The sequence below is a fragment of the Salvelinus namaycush genome, chromosome 15 (genome assembly GCF_016432855.1).
Source record: "Salvelinus namaycush isolate Seneca chromosome 15, SaNama_1.0, whole genome shotgun sequence".
Classification (NCBI taxonomy): domain Eukaryota; kingdom Metazoa; phylum Chordata; class Actinopteri; order Salmoniformes; family Salmonidae; genus Salvelinus; species Salvelinus namaycush.
In genome coordinates, this window is record NC_052321.1 from 39,104,778 (window position 1) to 39,128,654 (window position 23,877).

General features: G+C 45.1%; 1 protein-coding gene across 2 annotated transcripts in view; it reads left to right on the top strand.

The window, feature by feature from the left end:
* The window catches only part of foxn3 (forkhead box N3), a 115,620-nt gene extending 92,751 nt beyond the window's left edge, over positions 1–22,869 (top strand). For both annotated transcript variants that reach the window (XM_039009904.1, XM_039009903.1), the window contains exons 5-6: positions 15,913–16,021; positions 17,753–22,869. In XM_039009904.1, the coding sequence (XP_038865832.1) occupies positions 15,913–16,021; positions 17,753–18,293 (650 nt within the window). In that variant the 3' untranslated portion in view covers positions 18,294–22,869. The remainder of the gene's footprint in view (positions 1–15,912; positions 16,022–17,752) is intronic.
* Positions 22,870–23,877: the final 1,008 nt, after the last annotated feature.

The window sequence follows — 23,877 nt, forward strand, 5'->3', positions numbered from 1 at the left end:
CTATAATAAGTACTACACATGATTGAGTGATACTACAGTGTGTATTATAGTATTCTACAGTATACTACAGTTTACTCTAGAATTCTATATAAGTACTGTAGTATTCTATAGTAAACTGTAGTATTTTTCCATGTGGGAAGCCACATAGACATTCTTTTAGAGGAGGGAGAGAGAAGGTCGAGAGAAAAAGATGGGAAAGAGAGGGAGATAAAAGGGAAACAATGAAATAATTGAAGGATTCTGCCCTTTTTTGAAGACCCCTTGAATAATTCAGCCACTCTCCTTGAAGTAAAAATCCTTGTTTAGAACCTCTCCTCTTTCTAAAAAGGACTTTCTTATTTCTGACAGCTTGTTTCCCAGACCTCTGCTCCTCTATTTCTGTTACACAAGCCTGACAGCTCCCTGTGTGTCCATTGCTTTGCATGACAGAGGTTGTGGACTCAGAGCAGGCCCATGGACCCCAAGTGGAAAGGAACATCACATGTCTGCTTGAAATGGATAGTGCAGCCTAAAATCTGAGTTGATCAGTAACCTCAATATCATGTCCATATTCTGTACACTGTTGACAGAGTCCTGGGAATTCATCAAGGGAGATTTGTACAGCAGATGCCACATTTGAGTGAGTGAGTGAGTGAGAGAGAGAGAGAGAGACTCATGTGTGAAGTATATGTTAACATTGCCACAGCATGTGAAGTAGATAATAAACAACAAAAATGAACAGTTAACATTACCCTCGAATGTCATATTATTAAGTACGAATGTCATATTATTAAGTACAAAAAAGGAAAATAAAGCAACATAAATATGGGTTGTATTTACAATGGTGTTTGTTCTACACTTGTTGCCCTTTTCTTGTGGCAACAGGTCACAAGTCACGCTGCTGTGATGGCACACTGTGGTATTTCACCCACTAGATATGGGAGTTTATCAAAATTGGGTTTGTTTTCGGTTTGTGGATCTGTGTAATCTGAGGGAAATATGTTTCTCTAATATGGTCATACATTTGGCAGGAGGTTAGGAAGTGCAGCTCAGTTTCCAACACATTTTGTGGGCAGTGTTGCACATAGCCTGTCTTCTCTTGAGAGCCAGGTCTGCCTACGGCGGCCTTTCTCAATAGCAAGGCTATGCTCACTGAGTCTGTACATAGTCAATGAATGCTAGAATGCTTTCCTTAAGTTTGAGTCAGTCACAGTGGTCAGGTATTCTGCCACTTTGTACTCTCTGTTTAGGGCCAAATAGCATTCTAGTTTGCTCAGTTTTTTTGTAAATTCTTTCCAGTGTGTCAAGTAATTATCTTTTTGTTTTCTCATGATTTGGTTGGGTCTAATTGTGTTGCTGTCCAGCTTGCTTAGGAGACTCTTCTCCAGGTTCATCTCTCTGTAGGTGATGGCTTTGTTATGGAAGGTTTGGGAATCGCTTCCTTTTAGGTGGTTGTAGAATTTAATGTCTCTTTTCTGGATTTTGATAATTAGCGGGTATCGGCCTAATTCTGCTCTGCATGCATTATTTGGTGTTTAACGTTGTACACACAGGATATTTTTGCAGAATTCTGCATGCAGTCTCAAATTGGTGTTTGTCCCATTTTGCGAATTCTTGGTTAGTGAGCGGATCCCAGACCTCACAACCATAAAGGGTAATGGGTTCTATAACTGATTCAAGTATTTTTTGCCAGATCCTAATTGGTATGTTGAATGTTATGTTCCTTTTGATGGCATAGAAGGCCTTTCTTGCCTTGTCTCTCAGCTCGTTCGCAGCTTTGTGGAAGTTACCTGTGGCGCTGATGTTTAGGTCGAAGTATGTATAGTTTTTGTGTGCTCTAGGGCAACGGTGTCTAGATGGAATATGTATTCGTGGTCCTGGCAACTGGACCTTTTTTTGGAACAGCATTATTTTTGTCTTGAGATTTACTGATTTACTGTCAGGGCCCAGGTCTGACAGAATCTGTGCAGAAGATCTAGGTGCTGCTGTAGGCCCTCCTTGGTTGGGGACAGAAGCACCAGATCATCAGCAAACAGTAGACATTTGACTTCAGATTCTAGTAGGGTGAGGCCGGTTGCTGCAGACTGTTCTGGTGCCCTCGCCAATTCCTTGATATATATGTTGAAGAGGGTGGGGCTTAAGCTGCATCCCTGTCTCACCCCACGGCCCTGCGGAATGAATGTGTGTTTTTTGCCAAATTTAACCACACACTTGTTGTTTGTGTACATGGATTTTATAATGTCGTAGGTTTTTCCCTTAACACCACTTTCCATCAATTTGTATAGCAGACCCTCATGCCAAATTTAGTAAAATTATTTTGGGAAATCAACAAAGCATGAAGACTTTGCCTTTGTTTTGGATTGTTTGTTTGTCAATTAGGGTGTGCCGGGTGAATACGTGGTCTGTCGTACGGTAATTTGGTAAAAAGCCAATTTGACATTTGCTCAGTACATTGTTTTCATTGAGGAAATGAACGAGTCTGCTGTTAATGATAATGCAGAGGATTTCCCCAAGGTTGCTGTTGACGCATATCTCACGGTAGTTATTGGGGTCAAATTTGTCTCTACTTTTGTGGATTGGGGTGATCAGTCCTTGCTTCCAAATATTGGGGAAGATGCCAGAGTGAAGGATGATGTTAAAGAGTTTAAGTATAGCCAATTGGAATTTGTTATCTGTATGTTTTATCATTTGATCATGTATATGTTTTTGCTGTTTGTTCTTTGTTATAGGGGCAAAAAGATTGGATAAGATTGGAGAAGTGGTTTACCCATACATACACATGTCTCTCTCTCTCAATTCAAAGGGCTTTATTGGCATGGGAAACATATGTTTCTTCGGTCTGTCTGTCTTTCTGCGTCTCTGTCTGTGTCTCTATCTATCTCTGTGTGTGTGTGTGTGTGTGCGTGCGTGCGTCAGTGACAGCAGTAGTTCTGAGTGACTGTGTGTGTGTTTACTCTGTTGAGTACGTGTGGTGTTCCTGAATGTAGCTCTTAGAAGGCTGTCTGTGTGGAGAGCTGTTGGTGTGCCTTTAAGTGTTGCTAATTTTATTCTCTTGAACACAGCGCTAAAAGGCAGCTTCAGTCAGATGTCGCCTTGTTAGCTGGAAGCCGGGTTGTAACACTTTGTGAATAATAGAACGACTCGAACACAGTTTATCATCACTTGATGGGGGGGGGGGGGGGGGGGGAAGAAAGAGAAATTGGAGAGAGAGGAGAGGTGTCTGCACCTCAAGTCAGTCTGGATGGAGTATTTGGGATGCTTCTGTAATCAGGAGGGGGAAGGGAGGAGGGGAGAGGAGAGAAGAGAGCAGAGCAGAGGAGAGCCAGGTCATGTGTATCAACCATAACGTCCTCTACAACCTCTTCACTCTGACCTCAAACACCCTGATTCCTGACCACAATGTCTCTGAGCACACTGTGTTTGACCGTGTAATTTGTGACCACACACAGTCACACACACACACACACACACACACACACACACACACACACACACACACACACACACACACACACACACACACACACACACACACACACACACACACACACACACACACACGTCCCTGCTCTGACCCAGGAGAATCCATTCCATTAGTGATAAACACACTCTGCTACCTGGCAACAACATGGATGGCCTATTTTGAACGCTTCAACATCTACATGTCTGAATCTGTCTGCTGCTCCCACAAATATATTCTCCTTTTTCCTGGATGGGAGAGATGTGTTTTTTTGTAGTGTGTGTAGTGTGTGTGTGTATGGACTGCTAAATGGCTACAATGGCTTTGGTATAGAAAGGTTGCAGGTTCGAGTTCCGCTTTGACTGTCCCCCAAATTCACCATGTGTTGGTTAGGAAAAATTGCTTGAGCACTCCTCTTCAGAAGCCTTACCTAAAGTAAGGATCAGGGGAATTGGAGAAGGCATGATACATTTAGTCAAACCTCCAATGAATTAAAGACTAGTGTAACGGCTTTCCTCTTCCTCTTCATCCGAAGAGGAGGAGCATGGATTGAACCAAGACGCAGCGTGATACTTAGACATGATATTTATTAGACACGACAAAACAACGAAGACAAAAAACGAACTATACTTGAATTAACTAACAAAATAACAAAACGAATGTAGACAAACCTGGACGTAAGAACTTACATGTAACACGAAGAACGCACAAACAGGGAAATGACTACATAAAACCCGAACGAACAAAATGAACAAACAAACCGAAACAGTCCCGTATGGTGCAACATAGACAGACACTAACACAGGAGACAACCACCCACAAACAAACAGTGTGAAAACGCCTACCTTAATATGACTCTCAATCAGAGGAAATGAAAACCACCTGCCTCTAATTGAGAGCCATATCAGGTCACCCTTTAAACCAACATAGAAACAGAAAACATAGACTGCCCACCCAAACTCACGTCCTGACCAACTAACACATACAAAACTAACAGAAAACAGGTCAGGAACGTGACATAACCCCCCCCTCAAGGTGCGAACTCCGGGCGCACCAGCACAAAGTCTAGGGGAGGGTCTGGGTGGGCATCTGACCACGGTGGTGGCTCAGGCTCTGGGCGAGGTCCCCACCCCACCATAGTCAATCCCAGCTTACGTCTCCCCCTTAGAATGACCACCCTCATCTTACACCCACTTAATTTTAATGGTAACCTTAATATAAGGGGCAGCACCGGGACAAGGGGCAGCACCGGGATAAGGTAGCTCAGGACAGAGATATAGCACAGGACAGAGAGGTAGGTCAGGATAGAGAGGTAGCTCAGGATAGAGGGGCAACTCCGGACTGAAGGGCAGCTCCGGACAGAGAGACAGCTCTGGACTGAGGGGCAGTTCTGGATAAATGGCCGCTCTGGGCTGAGGGGCAGCTCATGACTGGCTGACGGCTCTGGACGCTCATGGCTGGCTGACGGCTCTGGACGCTCATGGCTGGCTGACGGCTCTGGACGCTCATGGCTGGCTGACGGCTCTGGACGCTCATGGCTGGCTGACGGCTCTGGACGCTCATGGCTGGCTGACGGCTCTGGACGCTCATGGCTGGCTGACGGCTCTGGACGCTCATGGCTGGCTGACGGCTCTGGACGCTCATGGCTCGCTGACGGCTCTGGCAGATCCTGTCTGGTTGGCGGCTCTGGCAGATCCTGTCTGGTTGGCGGCTCTGGCAGATCCTGTCTGGTTGGCGGCTCTGGCAGATCCTGTCTGGTTGGCGGCTCTGGCAGATCCTGTCTGGTTGGCGGCTCTGGCAGATCCTGACTGACGAATGGCTCTAGCGGCTCCTGACTGACTAACGGCTCTGACGGCTCGGGACAGACGGGCGGCTCTAATGGCTCGGGACAGACGGATGGCTCAGACGGCGCTGGAGAGACGGATGGCTCAGACGGCGCTGGGGAGACGGATGGCTCAGATGGCGCTGGGGAGACGGATGGCTCAGACGGCGCTGGGGAGACGGATGGCTCAGACGGCGCTGGGGAGACGGATGGCTCAGACGGCGCTGGGGAGACGGATGGCTCAGATGGCGCTGAGGAGACGGATGGCTCAGATGGCGCTGCGGAGACGGATGGCTCTGGCTGATCCTGTCTGGCGGAAGGCTTTGGCTGCTCCTGTCTGGCGGAAGGCTCTAGCGGCTCCTGTCTGGCGGAAGGCTCTAGCGGCTCCTGTCTGGCGGAAGGCTCTGTAGGCTCATGGCAGACGGGCGGCTTTGCAGGCTCATGGCAGACGGGCGGCTTTGAAGGCTCAATACAGACGGGCAGTTCATGCGGCGCTTGGCAGACGGACAGTTCAGGCGCCGTTGGGCAGACGGCAGACTCTGGCCGGCTGAGACGCACTGTAGGCCTGGTGCGTGGTGCCGGAACTGGAGGCACCGGACTGGAGACACGCACTTCAAGCCTAGTGCGGGGAGCAGGGACAGGGCACACTGACCTCTCAAAGCGCACTATAGGCCTGGTGCGTGGTACCGGCACTGGTGGCACCGGGCTGAGGGCACGCACATCAGGACGAGTACGGGGAGAAGGAACAGTGTGTACAGGGCTCTGGAGACGCACAGGTGGCTTAGTGCGTGGTGCCGGAACTGGAGGCACTGGGCTGGAGACACGCACCATAGGGAGAGTGCGTGGAGGAGGAACAGGGCTCTGGAAACGCACTGGAAGCCTGGTGCGTGGAGTAGGCACTGGTGGTACTGGGCTGGGGCGGGGAGGTGGCGCCGGAAATACCGGACCGTGCAAGCGTACTGGCTCCCTTGAGCATTGAGCCTGCCCAACCTTACCTGGTTGAATGCTCCCCGTCGCCCGACCAGTGCGGGGAGGTGGAATAACCCGCACCGGGCTATGTAGGCGAACCGGGGACACCATGCGTAAGGCTGGTGCCATGTAAGCCGGCCCGAGGAGACGTACTGGTGGCCAGATATGTAGGGCCGGCTTCATGACATCCGGCTCAACGCTCAATCTAGCCCTACCAGTGCGGGGAGGTGGAATAACCCGCACCGGGCTATGCACACGTACAGGAGACACCGTGCGCTCTACTGCGTAACACGGTGTCTGCCCGTACTCCCGCTCTCCACGGTTAGCCTGGGAAGTGGGCGCAGGTCTCCTACCTGCCCTTGGCCCACTACCTCTTAGCCCCCCCCCAAGAAATTTTTGGGGTTTCTTCTCGGCCTTCCTTGCTGTAGTCACACTGCTTGGTTCTGGTAATTTGGTGGGTGGTTCTGTAACGGCTTTCCTCTTCCTCTTCATCCGAAGAGGAGGAGCATGGATTGAACCAAGACGCAGCGTGATACTTAGACATGATATTTATTAGACACGACAAAACAACGAAGACAAAAAACGAACTATACTTGAATTAACTAACAAAATAACAAAACGAATGTAGACAAACCTGGACGTAAGAACTTACATGTAACACGAAGAACGCACGAACAGGGAAATGACTACATAAAACCCGAACTAACAAAATGAACAAACAAACCGAAACAGTCCCGTATGGTGCAACATAGACAGACACTAACACAGGAGACAACCACCCACAAACAAACAGTGTGAAAACACCTACCTTAATATGACTCTCAATCAGAGGAAATGAAAACCACCTGCCTCTAATTGAGAGCCATATCAGGTCACCCTTTAAACCAACATATAAACAGAAAACATAGACTGCCCACCCAAACTCACGTCCTGACCAACTAACACATACAAAACTAACAGAAAACAGGTCAGGAACGTGACAACTAGTCTGTTAATTTTGTATTTGTGATGTTCACTCAGTAACCATTAAAGAATCATCATGTTTCTCCTCCTAATCGGCCCGAGCAGTGAAATGTGATATCAAAGCTGTTTGTTTGTGTGTGTGTGTGTGTGTGTGTGTACTCCAGAGAGTCGCTGTGTTCTTCAAGGAAGTGCTTTTGTGTGATGCACTAAGATGAAATAACTTAACAGGCTTCAAGACATCCTCTTTCTTTATGCATGTCTATTCTTTCACTCTATACATGGCCACAATCAGTGCTCCTGTATATAGAAATTCTATTGCATTATACGTGGGCTAAAGAGTTACGGTTACTGCAGTGGGCTGAACCAGGGTCACAGAGTGTTTCTTGGTAGTCTTAAAGAAATCTACTTTGAAACAAAAGTATACACCTCACACACATGGTTATGGGCTTAAGAAAAGAAGACACCTGTACTATGTCAAATATAGAGTTGAAATTGTACGGTGTTTTCCTCTGACACATTGGCGCGTCTGGCTTCTGGGTTTAGTGGGCATTGTGTCTTGAAGCAGCGCGGGCTTGGCTGGGTTGTGTTTCAGAGGACAGAGGCTTTTCCCGAGTCCGTACGGGAGTTGCAGTGAAATTGGGGTAAAAAAAAAAAGAGACATAAAAACCTCGTATTTTTTGCAGTTAAAAAAAATGTGTTTATTAATTGTGAATGAGGCCTCTAGAGGGAGATTTGGTCATTTGACTGCAGGAAATGGTTCTAATGGTTGATGTGTCTGTCTGTGCATTCTGTGCATGTAAGCGTTTGTTTGCTTTACATATTTGTGTTTGTGACTCTCTCGATTGCGTCGTTACCTGGGACGTCAATCCTCTTCCTGAGAAAGTGCCTGACTGCCTGTCTGTCTGCTCTGTGTGCTCTGTCTGTGTCTGCCACTGCTTGTCTTTGTGAGTAAAAAAAACCCGTCCTCCCTCGATGTGAAGACCAACTGGAGCGTAACATAGACCACAGTTTACAAACTCCTCCAGCCCTCTATCTCTCCCTCCACCTCTCTCTGTATTTACTCTCTTCACTCCATCCAGGTCATTGTGTTGACACAAAGACCCACAGCACTCCCCTGCCGGGACCAGCCTCTTTCCTCTTCTCTCCTTTTTCCTCTCCTCGTCTCTCTCTCTCTCCTCCATACCGATAGACAGAGACGTTCTAAAGGACAGAGACGTTCTAAAGGACAGAGACATTCTAAAGGACAGAGACGGGGCTTTCCAACACAAGGCCAGTCAGCAGTTTGTTTCTATGAATAATCTGTGATTTCTGGGTATAAGGCACTCGGGCGAGTCCGCCTTGACTGTATTGTGTGAGGCACTAGGGAAAGTGCCTCCTCTTCTGTCTACTCTCAAGGTCCATGAGAGAGTTTGTGACGCTGTCTGACTCTGTTGTCGTACCGGTCGTTGTCGATAAAAGCCGTGGTATTCTTGACGTGGATGAGGCGTAGGCCCTCATGATGGCCAGGTCTATAGGTCAGTGCATTGACATTACTGTACACCGACAACAGTCAAATGTGCAATTATTAATGTCGCGTTCCTCTCTCCTGCAACTCTTCCCTTTCATTTCCATCCGTTGCTTGTAAATAGAATGTGTTTACTCGGTCAAAATATGAATACAAAGGTTAGATAAAATAGAGAATTCCCATGCTGGTGAAAGCTCCAGTCTTGTATAGAGGATGGACGTGAAAGATGAATGCTGAAGGTCAATCAATGTATGTTACATTGAAGTCTACGGTGTGAACTGAGGGTTGTCGTGTGTAACCACAGTAACCAGTCATATAAAGAATCTCCCACGATACCTCAATAGTACTGAAGGTGAAATGACCCTCAACCACAGATCTAGGATCAGATTACCCTATAACCAGGCTCTCCCCCTAGTGGTAAGAGTCTGTAACATATGTTAGTCAGTCAGTTAGACCTGTCAGGATTGTCCAGTCTACCAGCTCTATTTCTACACTCCTCTGTCTGTCATGGAGGGGAAGCATCAAGTGCGCTGCATTGATCGCGAGGTCAAAGTTCAGAGCAGTATTGCATTCCAGTGAGTGTGTATGGATCTGGTTAGGAGCTGTCTGCCAATGTCCCTGGGTCTCAGATTGGCCTTTGACGTCTGGCCTCTCTGAGAGCTTCGGTGTTTACCCACATAAGGAAATCCATCCACCATCAGAATGGAAGTTGAGAGCAGACTGCAGGCACAACACATAGTCCGTCTCCCAAATCGCAACCGATTCCCTATTTAGCACACTACTTTTGACGAGGGCCCATGGATCTTTGGTCAAAAGTAGTGCACTATATAGGGAATAGGGTGCCAGTTGGGACACAGAGAGAGATTATTAGAGATGGAGTGAGAAATTGAGATGGGTTGAGCGAGAGTGCTGGATGTAGAAGATATAGAAACAAATGGAGTTGTTGAGAGGTTAAGTTCTAGACAATGTATGCACACAGACACTCAGTAATATCCGTAACACAGGTCTGATACTATTTGAAACTGTACGACTTGATACCACTCTCTACCATTCGATGTGATGCTACTTTATCGCACCATTTCCTATCAACTATTGCATTCCAGTCATTCTTGTATCCGAGCTTAGATGCTCTCGAGCTTAGATACTTTCTCTATAAAGGTCTTTGGCCCATCCCCTGATGCCCCTGTGTGTGAATGGACTGCCCCATTGTGTAACATGGACCCAGCTACAATGGAACTACAAAGGAGATCTCCCACTAGCCTTTCACCCTGCTAGCCCAACCACACTAATGCCCTTCCCTCTCCGCGTCTCTCTGTCACTTCACATCCTATCACCACGATAGATGGGCAGTGTGTGTGTGCGTGTCTGTGTGTGTGTGTGTGTGTGTGTTGAGGCGTGGGGTCAGTGTACCCCCTGTCTGAGGGCACCCCTTGTGCCCCTCTCTTTTCGAGTGGTGGGAGATAAAAGAGAAAAGAGGGCATTTTCAACCCAGCTGTTCTATTTAGCCTTCTTCTGGTTGGTTAGCTAGTTTAGCAACTGTCACTATAGCAACCGTAGTTGTATACGGTTGTCATGGCAGTTCGGGGAGAGGGGGTTGCCAAGACAACAATTCCGACTTGCTTGCTTAATGGGCAGGAAGGTGAGTATGATTCTAAACGGATAATATTTCCCCCCCCTCTTTTCCTCCCCCTCTCTCGCTCTTTAATTTTGTTTCTCTCTCTCTACAGTCTGCCATCTGCTTTAGATTAGTTCATCCCTCCATCTTTCTTTTTCCCCCATTGCGGGGAGGTTGTGTCTCACGTACACCAACGCTGTCGTGTCGCTGGCCAACCGTGGCAGGTGGCAGGTGTGCCTGTCAATGCCCTAGCTGTCCCCAATTTCGCGGTCTGCCTCGTCATCACTGTGCCCTCTCTATTGTACTCAAATATCATTCAAAACAAAAGATAATAATTCCAAAGATTATAATCTCACCTAATCCATAAAGTGTCTGGTTCATAGAGGAATACCCGGCCGAGATCTGGATCTGTTGACCAACATGGCTCTTAAATGTAACGCGTTACGACAGAGGTGAATGGAGTCCAAATACCCAGACATTGAGGACTGCGATTTGCTGAGACGCGATTGACCTGACCCGGTCATGACGGTTTAACGGTCAGTTGAACCCCCCTCCTTTCTTCTGTCAATAGCACTCTGTCGGGCTCTGTGTGCGCATGTGTGTTTCGAGGCGTCTCGACGGGGGTCTAACTCAGGTCTAACTAATTGAAGCAGTGTGTGAGGGAATGTGCTAGATAGCCACTCTCTGATCAGGTTCAGCCGTCCCTCCTTTCTCTCTCTCTTTTAGTTTGTTGTCCAGTCATATCTTTCCATTGGGTTGACTATGTGGTTATTGGAAAGTGCCTGGGAAAGAACGAAACGCACTGTCCCACATCCTTCTTCTCTCTGTTTACAATCTCTCTCTCTCTCTCTTTATCCCCCCTCTCTCTCTCCATGGTGTTCTGTGTGTTTACAAGCCGTCTCCGTCTCTGACCAAACTTAATAAAGCCTTTTATAGATGGAGGGAGGGCCTGGGCCAAGGAGAATCGAGTGTGCATGTTTCCCTGTACGTTTCACTCTGAGCTACAGTCCAATGTGTAGTAGAGTCGTCCTCCTTTGGATTTTCTCTTTTATTTAGACACTATCGACGGTAGGTAGATAATAGGGGTGTCGATGTGGTTGGGAGAAAGTCAGAAAATGTCTTGGGTGGGATTCGATCTCATGTCGCTGCTGGGCAATATGTGCAGGGTAGACTGCAGCTCTGCAGCTCCGCCAAGCTGCTGCATGGTCATGGCATAGCATTGTCTAGGCCTGGATTGTCTGGATCTCTGAGTTGGTTGCTTTGCAGTGAATCATTTTCCTTCCTCCCTCTCTTTCTATCGTCCGTATCCCCCCTTTCCTCTGTTGATGATGAGATTGTGTTTCTTTTCGTTCACATGATCTGCAATCTGCTTGGTTTATTTGCCATTTGGAGTTTCTACGTGTGAACTGTATCATAAAGTAAGAGTACTTTATTAATCCACCAGAGGGGACATTTTTTATTGCACCAGCCAATACATACATTACCAATAAATATGCCAGAAAGAATCACAACAAGGACACACAGACACTAAAAGCAGCATCATCATCTAAAAAAATGGCTACCCCAGGAAATCTTAAGTCTTATTACATACAGCCGGGAAGAACTATTGGATATAAGAGCGACGTCAACTTACCAACATTACGACCAGGAATACGACTTTCCCGAGGGCGGATGCTGTGTTTGAACCACCACCCAGGACAATGGATCTCAGAAGCCGAATCAAAACAACGGCGCTGCAGAAGGAGCAGACGGAGTGGCATCCTGGTCAGGCTCCGTAGACGTGCACATCGCCCACCGCTCCCGAGTATACTACTCGCCAATGTGCAGTCTCTTGACAACAAGGTAGACGAAATTCGAGCAAGGGTTGCCTTCCAGAGAGACATCAGAGATTGTAACATTCTCTGTTTCACGGAAACATGGCTCTCTTGGGATATGTTGTCGGAATCAGTTCAGCCACCGGGCTTCTCCATGCATTGCGTTGACCAAGATAAACACCTCTCTGGGAAGAGGAAGGGCGGGGGTGTATGCTTTATGATTATCGACTCATGGTGTAATCATAACAACATACAGGAAATCAAGTCCTTCTGCTCACCCGACCTAGAATTCCTTACAATCAAATGCCGGCCATAATACCTCACAAGAGAATTGTTATCGTCACAGCTATGTACATTCCCCCTCAAGCAGACACCACGACGGCCCTCAAGGAACTCCACTGGACTCTATGTAAACTGGAAACCATATATCCTGAGGCTGCATTTATTGTAGCTGGGGATTTTATCAAAGCAAATTTGAGAACAAGGCTACCTAAACCTAAGAATGCTGTTCATTGACTACAGCTCAGCATTCAACACCATAGTACCCTCCAAGCTCATCATCAAGCTGGTGGCCCTGGGTCTTAACCCCACCCTGTGCAATTGGGTCCTGGATTTCTGACGGGTCGCCCCCAGGTGGTGAAGGTAGGAAACAACATCTTCACTTCACTGACCCTCAACACTGGGGCCCCACAAGGGTGCGTGCTCAGACCCTCCTGTACTCCCTTTTCACCCATGAGTGAGTGGCCATGCATGCCTCCAACTCAATCATCAAGTTTGCAGACGACACAACAGTAGTGGGCTTGATTACCAACAACGACGAGACAGCCTACAGGGAGGAGGTGAGGGCACTCGGAGTTTGGTGTCAGGAAAACAACTTCTCACTCAACGTCAACAAAACAAAGGAGATGATTGTGGACGTCAGGAAACAGCAGAGGGAGCACCCCCCTATCCAGATCGACGGGACAGCAGTGGAGAAGGTGGAAAGTTTTAAGTTCCTTGGCGTACACATCACGGACAAAACTGAAATGGTCCACCCACACAGACAGTGTGGTGAAGAAGGCGCAACAGCGCCTCTTCAACCTCAGAAGGCTGAAGAAATTTGGCTTGTCACCGAAAACCCTAACATACATTTACAGATTTGCACAATCGAGAGCATCCTGTTGGGCTGTATCACAGCCTGGTACGGCAACTGCACCGACCTCAAATTACCTGCCCTCCATGACACCTACAGCACCCGATGTCACAGGAAGGCCAAAAAGATAATCAAGGACAACAACCACCCGAGCCACTGCCTGTTCACACCTCTACCATCCAGAAGGTGAGGTCAGTATAGGTGCATTAAAGCTGGGACTGAGAGACTGAAAAACAGCTTCTATCTGAAGGCCATCATCAGACTGCTAATCAGCAATCACTAACTCAGAGAGGCTGCTGGCTACATTGAGACCCAATCACTGGCCACTTTAATAAATGGAACAATGCCACTTTAAATAATGCCACTTCAATCATGTTTACATGTCTTACATTACTCATACCCTATGTATATACTGTATCTTATACCATCTATTACACCTTGCCTATGCTGCTCGGGCCATCACTCATCCATATATTTATATGTACATATTCTCATTCACCCCTTTAAATTTGTGTGTATTAGGTAGTTGTTGGGGAATTGTTAGATTACTTGTTTGATATCGGAACTAGAAGCACAAGCATTTCGCTACACTCACATTAACATCTGCTAACCATGTGTATGTTACCAATCAAATTTGATTTGATTTGATAAAAAACGAAGTGTTCGTGTTAAAAAGCCTCATAGCACATGGTAAAAAGGATCTGCATAAATGTTCTGTTTTGGACCTGGGTAAAATAAATCTGTCTGCCATCGCACTGCGATGCTCCAGGCTGATACTGTGGAGGGGTTGGCTAGTGTTGGCCTCTATAATCCTGAGGTTTTGAGGGTCCGTTTATCCAGGATGGGGTCTAGTTTGTCCTGGTTGGTGCCGATGGTAGATCCAGCCTTCTCGATGATTTAGTTTAGCCTGTTTGCATCCACCTTAGTGATGTTACCCTTTTGGAGCATTTTTTAGCAGACATCAAAGGATCTGAGCTTCCTAAAAGGAGTAGCTTTTCTTGAGCCTTTTTAAAAACCACGGAGGTGTTCTCTTTCCACTGCAGCTTATCGTCAATCACCACCCCCAGGTATTTGGTACATGAAGTCTTTAACCAGCTCATACGTACACTGCATTTGGAAAGTATTCAGACCCCTTGACTTTTTCCACATTTTGTTACGTTACAGCCTTAATCTAAAACCAATCTACACACAATACCCCATAATGACATAGCAAAAACAGGTTTTTAGAATTTTTTGCAAAAATATTTAAAATAAAAAACGGAAATAATATATTTACTTAAGTATTCACACACTTTACTCAGTACTTTGTTGAAGCACCTTTGGCAGTGATTACAGGCTCAATTCTTCTTGGGTATAACACTACAAGCTTGGCACACCTGTATTTGGGGAGTTTTTCCCCTTTGCAGATCCTCTCGAGCTCTGCCAGGTTGGATGGGGAGCGTCACTGCACAACTATTTTCAGGTCTCTCCAGAGATGTTCGATTGAGTTCAATTCCGGGCTCTGGCTAGGCCACTCAAGGACATTCAGAGCCTTGTCCTGAAGCCACTCCTGCATTATCTTGGCTGTGTGCTTAGGGTTGTTGTCCTGTTGGAAGGTGAACCTTCGCCCCAGTCTGAGATCCTGAGCGCTCTCTCTCGCAGGTTTTCATCAAGGATCTCTCTTTTCTTTGCTCCGTTCATCTTTCCCCTTAATCCTGACTACTCTCACAGTCTCTGCCGATGAAAAACATCCCCACAACATGATGCTGTTACCACCATGCTTCACTGTAGAGATGGTGCTAGGTTTCCTCCAGACGTGACGCTTGGCATTCAGGCCAAAGAGTTACATTTTGGTTTCATCAGACCAGAAATCTTGTTTGAGTCTTCAGGTGTCTTTTGGCAAACTCCAAGCGGGCTGTCATGTGCCTGTTACTGAGGAGTGGCTTCCGTCTGGCCACTCTACCATTAAGGCCCGATTGGTGGAGCGTTGCAGAGATGGTTGTCCTTCTGGAAGGTTCTCCTATCTCCACAGAGGAACTCTGGAGCTCTGTCAGAGTGACCATCGGGTTCTTGGTTACCTCCTTGACCAAACCCCTTTTTCCCTGATTGCTCAGTTTGGCCGGGCGGCGCTCTAGGAAGAGTCTTGGTGATTCCAAACTTCTTCCATTTAAGAATGATGGAGGCCACTGTGTTGTTGGGGACCTTCAATGCTGGAGACATTTTTGGTACCCTTCCCCAGATCTGTGCCTCGACACAATCCTGTCTCGGAGCTCTACAGAAAATTCCTTTCGACCTCATGGCTTTTGCACTGTCAACTGTGGTGTGTGCCTTTCAGGTGTGTGCCTTTCCAAATCAATTGACTTTACCTCCAATCAAGTTGTAGAAACATCTCAAGGATGATCAATGGTGTCAGGATCCACCTGAGATCAATTTCAAGTCTTATAGCAAAGGGTCTGAATACTTATGTACATAAGTATTTATTTGTCTAAAAACCTGTTTTCGCTTCGTCATTATAGGGTATTGTGTGTAGATTTTAGAATAAGGCTGTAACGTAACAAAATGTGAAAAAAAGTCAAGGGGTCTGAATACTTTCCGAATGCACTGCATGTGTTTGTGTGTGTGTGTGTGTGTGTTACTGACCCTCTTTCTCCTCTCTCTCTTCCCTTTATCTTTAGTCCCTCAGGGAGTGATCCGGAACGGTGCCAGTATGATGAGTCAGGGCCTTTACCCAGGAATACGACCACTGCCCATCAATCCCTTAGAGAGCAGGACAGCCGCAGTCAGGTTGGTATACCTGCCATAGAGAGAGACACACATATATCCACACGCGCTCACACAGGTCTATGCACACAGCCACACACACGGACACACACACTCATGCAAGGGATGGCGCGGAAGCGTTAGGGACAGACATTTAGGAGGGGTGAAAGCTGCATGTTCAGACAGGACACACACAGGCTCATATGCTATTATACACTCTCACACACAGAACATTCTGGCCTGAGGCGGTGACAGCCTCACGTGGAAACACAGTGATTCCAGCTGAGCTCTGTCTAGCTCGGTGTTATAGATCAAACTGTATTCTGGGATAAGTGGTAGGTAGGGACACAACTGACAGCTGCACACAAACGATAACATTATAGCTCAGCATTTCGCTACACCCCGCAATAACATCTGTTAAATATGTGTATGTGACGGCTAAAATTTGATTTGAAAAACTGTAGTAACACAGCAGTGTAGTTTGACGTGGTATAAAACACAGGGAGACAGCGTCCACACATAAACAGGTGCCTTTCCCCATCCGTTCTCTGTGTCTTTCACGCAGGCACACAGACGAACACACTCAGTCAGAGCAGAGAGAGAGGGTGAGTGAGTGACTGGCTGACATGAATAATAGATAGGATTTGTCTTAGACTGCTGTGCTCCTCCTATAATTCATGAGGTTTAAATGCACAGAGCAGCCAGGATGGCCAGAGACACTCAGAGCGGGGCTTTTAACAACATGCACACTTGCCAGAGTTAGTTGGGAAGCTGCATGACATGATGCAGAGTGATGGCGGGAACATCTTTGACTTAACTTAGCTGGTTGGCCTGTAATAGCTATAGGAGAATGGAAAAGCTTCAAGGGATCGTTCACTTAAAAAAAAAAAGTTTTAGTTCATTTACAACATACCTAGTCCTTTATAGGAAAGAACGGAATAGCCTTAACGAAAATAGTATGATAACGTTTATGATAATTAATGACACCACTTTACTGTTAACCCCCCCCTCAGCGCTCTAGCACACAGTATTCATACAGCAGTTATAACACTTCGTAAAGTTGTTACGACACCAACAAGGTGACACGACATTATGATGATCACCAATGTAGGACATGTAGTGCTATCAGCCAGCTACACCACTGAATTGAATTGAATTAAAGTGAATCGGCTCAAATCGAATGTTACTTCCTTAATCCCGAGACGGTGATTGATTTGTCACAGGTTTTTATTTTGAAACCACAGCTGTTCCAAAAATGCACAGCAAATAGAGCTACTTAGCATTACACGATTCCCACATCTACCTGATGGCAGAGTGTAGGGCTAAATCCATTAGAATAATCATCCACGTAGCATTAGCTCTTTAGCTCTGTACTCCGGTCTCTGAAGTGGCCACTCGGAGATGAGCCTGGTCTAATTGAATTAGCTGATGACTCGCTGATTAGCGGTCACAGCTAGCATTGCTCTGTGTGTCTGATGTACTCACTGAAGCGTGTGTGTGTGTGTGTGTGTGTGTGTGTGTGTGTGTGTGTGTGTGTGTGTGTGTGTGTGTGTGTGTGTGTGTGTGTGTGTGTGTGTGTGTGTGTGTGTGTGTGTGTGTAAACATGCTACCAACATAAGTCAAACGCAGGGAGCTGTGAAGTGTGTCTAATGTTGACATCAGTGTATCTGTCATGTCTACAGTCGGCTTCAGTGTATGTGTGTGTACACACTATGTGCATGTATTTATGTGCATTTCATCTCTGTCTCTCTCCAGATCTGTGCTGTCCGGAGGCTGTCGGAAGCATAGCATCAGCCATCCCGCCTGCGACTCCCCGTTGGTCAGCAGCGACCCCAAGGAGGACCACACCTACAGCACCAACCAATCGGATGACGGCAGCGACTACACCAGCGACTCCAGTCTCCGCAGCAATGGCCCCGTCGCCCGAGATGTCGCCAACGATTCAGACTTCGACGACGAGGATGATGAAGATGACAAGAGCAAGATTCAGCTGGAGATCAAGAAAGAAGAGCCACGGGATTGGCCCATAGACACGATAGACTCCGCCCTTTCCAGCCAGCAGCACAACAAGAAGCGGCATCACTTCCTGAAAGCCAAGCAGCGGATGGGTGTGGCTAGTGATACGCTCCCGCTGAAAAAGCGGCGCACGGAAAAGCCGCCAGAGAGCGACGACGAGGAGATGAAGGAGGCGGCGGGTTCGCTGCTCCACCTGGCGGGCGTCCGCGCCTGCTTGAACAATATCACTAACAGAACCGCCAAGGGCCAGAAAGAGCAGAAAGAACCCACGAAAAACTGACCCATGAGACTTGAGAGAGAAAGAGAGACTGAGAGAGTGAAGATTTTCAAAGAAAAAAAAAGGAGAGCGAGAGAGAACGGAAATACAAAACATCACTTTTAATATAGAAATGTGTGCTTTCTTTTTTTCAGGATATCAGGTGAATTCTGAATGATTTGTGGCAATATAAAAAACAATCACTTTGTTTTCCTGTATTTAAAGTTACTGTTTATAGGGTTGATTTTCTTTATTTTCTTTACGTTTTTTAAAATTATTTTTTATTTGTTTAAAGGAGATTAAAGCCATAGATGAACCTTTTTCTGATATTCAGCTAAGTTCGCAGGTTTCCGTTGGCTGAAAGTAAAGTGAGCGAGAGAAAAAAAATAGCTTTTTGAAAAACTGCCCCATCGTGGATTGGCTTGGATGTATGAATAGGGGATCACCTTGTTAATGTCAAAATGTACCCAATCTGCAGCTATTGCCCTTTACAGTCTCATCAGATGCAGCTAACACTAAGTACAGTTCTACAGACTCATAACTTGTTACTTCAGTAGAATTTACAGGTAAAACGTTATTATGAGGTGCTTATCACGGACTATTTTGTTTTTACAGTGATATACAGTGATATACATCATTCAAATGAAATAAAGTTAGTATTCAGGGTCAGATCTGCATTGATGTCTATGGGCTGCATATTTCAGTTAGGATGTGACCATATACATAAATGTCATAATAACCAAGCACAAATCCACATGCTATACTGGCTAAAGCAATGTTTATATTAGTCAACTATTCCACTGAAGTAACACAGGTATATGCTGACATGGATAGGAGTGCCACAGATAAACATAGTTTGGCAAACTATCCCCTGTGTTGGGTACCAAACTTTCAAAAACAATGGCATTCTAATTTGCCTTGGAACTTCCGGTGCTACAAAGGCGGCTATATAAAAAAATATATATATAAAACCCAGTTTGCCAACTCTGTCTTGTCTGTGTGCAAGGAAGCTGCCACAGAAAAAATGTTCCAGGAAATTCCGGGGAAGTTGTTAGCTTTAGTGACTATTAGCGTAGCCATCCCCATAGAAGAGACACTCATCAGTAGCGTAGCCAACCCCATAGAAGAGACACTCATCAGTAGCGTAGCCAACCCCATAGAAGAGACACTCATCAGTAGCGTAGCCAACCCCATAGAAGAGACACTCATCAGTAGCGTAGCCAACCCCATAGAAGAGACACTCATCAGTAGCGTAGCCAACCCCATAGAAGAGACACTCATCAGTAGTGTAGCCAACCCCATAGAAGAGACACTCATCAGTAGCGTAGCCAACCCCATAGAAGAGACACTCATCAGTAGCGTAGCCAACCCCATAGAAGAGACACTCATCAGTAGCGTAGCCAACCCCATAGAAGAGACACTCATCAGTAGCATAGCCAACCCCATAGAAGAGACACTCATCAGTAGCGTAGCCAACCCCATAGAAGAGACACTCATCAGTAGCGTAGCCAAGCTCATAGAAGAGTCAGTTTATGTGTGTCAGTGTTGGGACAGTGTCAAAGAGAAACTCTTGGTCAGCCCAGTGATGATGGTAGCACTTCCTTAGCTAACTGTCCTTCTGACCGCTAATCACATTTAGCCACCAGCGCTAGCTAGCGTGCCAATGCAGAGGGGAGAGTTAGGTTTTCACCTTAATGGTTGACTGTAGGATTGTAGTGGGATGAAGGACACTGGTACAAGTTAGATGTAGGAAAGGCTTCGTTTTTTTGACAGGGTGTTCTCTAAATGTAAACTAATTTAGTTCGCTAAAAGCCATAAGCTAATAGTCTAGCAAGCGCTTATCGGAGAGGGAAATAACTGATAATATGTCAAGATAACCTCAAAACTGCCTGTGTCCTTTTATGAAAGCAATCAACGTGAATCATTGAGTTATAATCCAGTGACATGATGTAGTGATATTTTTCCTGTGGCACTAACACCTGAATACCTTCATTGGTTGGAAAGGAAATGATGCTATGGAACCTGCCAATTATATTTTGTGTGAGAAGAATAATGATATGACTGTGGAGTTGTTAATTTTTGTGTTTGTTTTTTTTGTTTGTGTTTACTTACCCACTCTCATGACGTAATAAAGCAATTTCATCCAGTCAGGATAACACTGTATAAAAAGTTAAACTAGATTTTTTTTTTTTTTTTTGAAGCAATGTAGCCAGCAGGATTTTTCCAAATCGTGTTGCATGGGTTCTGTAAAGAAAAAGAGAAAAAACTGTTTTCTATTCAGACAAAGTTCATGTTAGGTAAATAATGTATTTAGCATGAAGCATGAATTATTTTCATATAAGTATCCTAGCGAACAAAAAGGTTCTGCCTCGAAGTTCTGCGCCCGGAGGTGTGGAATCCTTCTCGGTTGTCTTGTCCTCTTCTTTTTGACTTGATGATTTGTTTCCTGTCGTCCTTACTCATCTTTGTTTTAACGTGGGCTTTAGAAAAAAAATACAGTAATAACATCTTGTTCGGGGACAAAAAGACGGTCTGTGGGGCAAGTCTCTTTCTGCAATATGAGGATAACTCGCTCCAACCGTGGACACAGGGATAGATAGCAACTCCCTTCATCCATAGTTGACAAAACCAGAATGTCCCAGTATTTGTATGTAGTCGCTAGATGGCCACGCTAGAAAAGACAACCTTTTAAAAACTTCTTGGCATGAAGATCAGTTATTTGTGGACTGAAAGCACCAAACTTTCAGCGTACCTCTGTCCTCTCCAGCATGGCCGTATAGTGACCACTGTGTCTGATGGGTTCACCCTGACGGCTGAATGTTGGAGCCCATGTGATAAAAGAGAGTTTAGGTAGTGAGTGTCAGTCTTCTGTTCCCCATACCCCCCCCCCCCCCCCCCCCCTCTTCTCTGTGCCTGTTCTTCCATCACTGCTTTCTTTTCTAAGGTTTTAGACGTCTTTGATATTTCAGGGTCTTCCATTTTTTCAATGACACAAGTGTTTTTTATGTCGTTGTTGTTTTGGGTTTATTTCATGTCTCTCGCTGTGTTTTTGCCATTTCTACTCAAGCAACTCTTCAGGTCTTGTTGTCAGTATTATTAGGCAGGCTACCATAGGCTCGTTGCGCATGAAAGTAACACAAAGTAAATGACACAGTACGATGGCAAGGTAAATACGAACTCTACAGTGCATATTTTCACATTATCTCGCCAGATTGCACTAAGATATTAAAATAAAGATATTGTCTAAGTTCAGTGCCAAAGCCTGTAATAATTCCTTATCTTCCTGAAATAGATGACACACATATTTGATCTGTATGTCAAGACAAAAAAAAGACGAGTGAGCTGTAGCATTTCTGTCAGATACCCTTTCTGCGTTATGTGCTACTGATTTTTGTTGAAACCTACCACATTACTTGGAGTTTTGCTACCGATCATTGCTCATTGGGATGATTTTCATTTTTAGTTGAATATAACACCCTATATCTCATAGTGCACTACTCTTGACCAGAGCTAACCCAGAGCTAACTAACTGAATGTGGCTCTGGTCAAAAGTAGAGTGCTATATGGGAAATAAGGTATCATTTGAAAGAGCCCTTATTTGCCCTGGATTAAGATGAGGTGATGAGCTTCTGTCTACTAGACTGCTTCTTGTGTCAATGTATCTTCAACTGATAAATATATTATATGATTTATTCCCATTGTTTGTTACGTTACCCTTTGAGGAACACTGCCTTCCTTGGACGATAACAGTCACTCGATAACTCTTCCTCCAATCACAATCCTTCAGGTGCCACAATGTTGGAGGAGGAAGACGTGTTCTCAAAATATTGAATATGAATTATTATCAATGAACTGTCAAAATTAGCCTGGCAAATAATGATATATTGATGAGTAAAAAAAAAAGTGTTTATTTGTTTCATTGTGTTTTTTGTTGATATTTTGTTTGGTTTATGTCTGTTCAACTGCCATTTTTCAGTTTATTGTTTGGAGGGGTTTTCTGAGGAGGAGGAGAAGAAAGAGCAATGGATCGTCAGTTTCAAGTTATTTGTAGTACACTTCACCTGGTAATCATGGAAACTGCATGGTACCTTATGGCACTTATGGCACAAATTCCAATAGAATCGGCTACTATTTGGTCTCAAAGGATCCGTAGTTGTGCTAATCGCTGAAACGACTGTCAGCAATTTCGTTACACCACTGTTATTGGTAACAAAGAAACAAAATACCAAAAAGTCACCATGTAGTTTCTATGTAAATAACAGGTAGGTGGTGTTCTGTAAAAACATGCTACCGATCATTTCTGTGTCCTGTTTTTGAACCATGTAGTCTTGATGGCATGACCTTACAGCTGATCTGTTAATATGGAGACCGACCTCCGTAGGTGCGTTCTGTATTTCCTTGACGTGTATTCATATTGCCAAAGACAAACTACTTCATCAATTCATGTAAATATCACCTTGTCCATTACTATGACGAAAGTATGTTTGTTTAAAAAAAAAAATGGTTTTGTTTTTCCGAAGAAAACAAAAAGCTAACATAAAGTTTCTGTGTTGTATTGTCTTCCAGCTGCAATAAAAGAAAACCGCATTGCAAAAAGTTACTCCTGTGATCATGTTTCTTCAATAAGTCCACAGCAAATTCTCCACTATTAAATCAACACTGTTCCAGTGTCGATGCGGCTCCACACTTTTCAGTGTTAAATTGACATTGTAAAGCATAATTATTTGCATAATTCCCAGTGTGCTTTGCCTTTTGATTGAATTGTAGATGCCACCCATGACTATATTTGTTAGTGACATATGTTCATACTGTAACGGCTGTCTAGCTCTTCCTCCTCATCTGACGAGGAGAGGCGAGAAGGATCGGAGGACCAATACGCAGAGTGGTAAGTGTCCATGATTTAATAATATAAACTGAACACTACACAAATAACAAAATAACAAATGTGAACGAACCGAAACAGTACCGTGTGGCGAGACAAACACTGACACGGAAGACAAACACCCACAAACCAACAGTGAAAACAGGCAACCTAAATATGGCTCCCAATCAGAGACAATGCAAAACACCTGCCTCTGATTGAGAACCATATCAGGCTAAATGAACAAACCTAAACATAGAAACAAATAACATAGACTGCCCACCCCAACTCACGCCCTGATCATACTAAATAAAGACAAAACAAAGGAAATAAAGGTCAGAACGTGACACATACAAATATTCATGTTCATACAAATATTTACACATCAACGCAGTTGACAATGAGAGGACATTTCTTTTTTTGCTAAGTTTACAAGGATGTTGCATTTCCAGTCCTATGGCGTTCACCAAGTGCGAGCCTATGCGAATATGATATCATTAAGATACATTATTTAAGACGATGCAATACATACAGTCAGTGGCGGTCAGGGCAGAGCAATTTATATATAAACTCAGCAAAAAAAGAATTGTCCTCTCACTGTCAACTGCGTTTATTTCCAGCAAAACTTAACATGTGTAAGTATTTGTATGAACATAACAAGATTCAACAACTGAGACATAAACTGAAGAAGTTCCACAGACATGTGACTTGTAATGATTGTCGTCGGGAGAAGGAGAGGAGGACCAA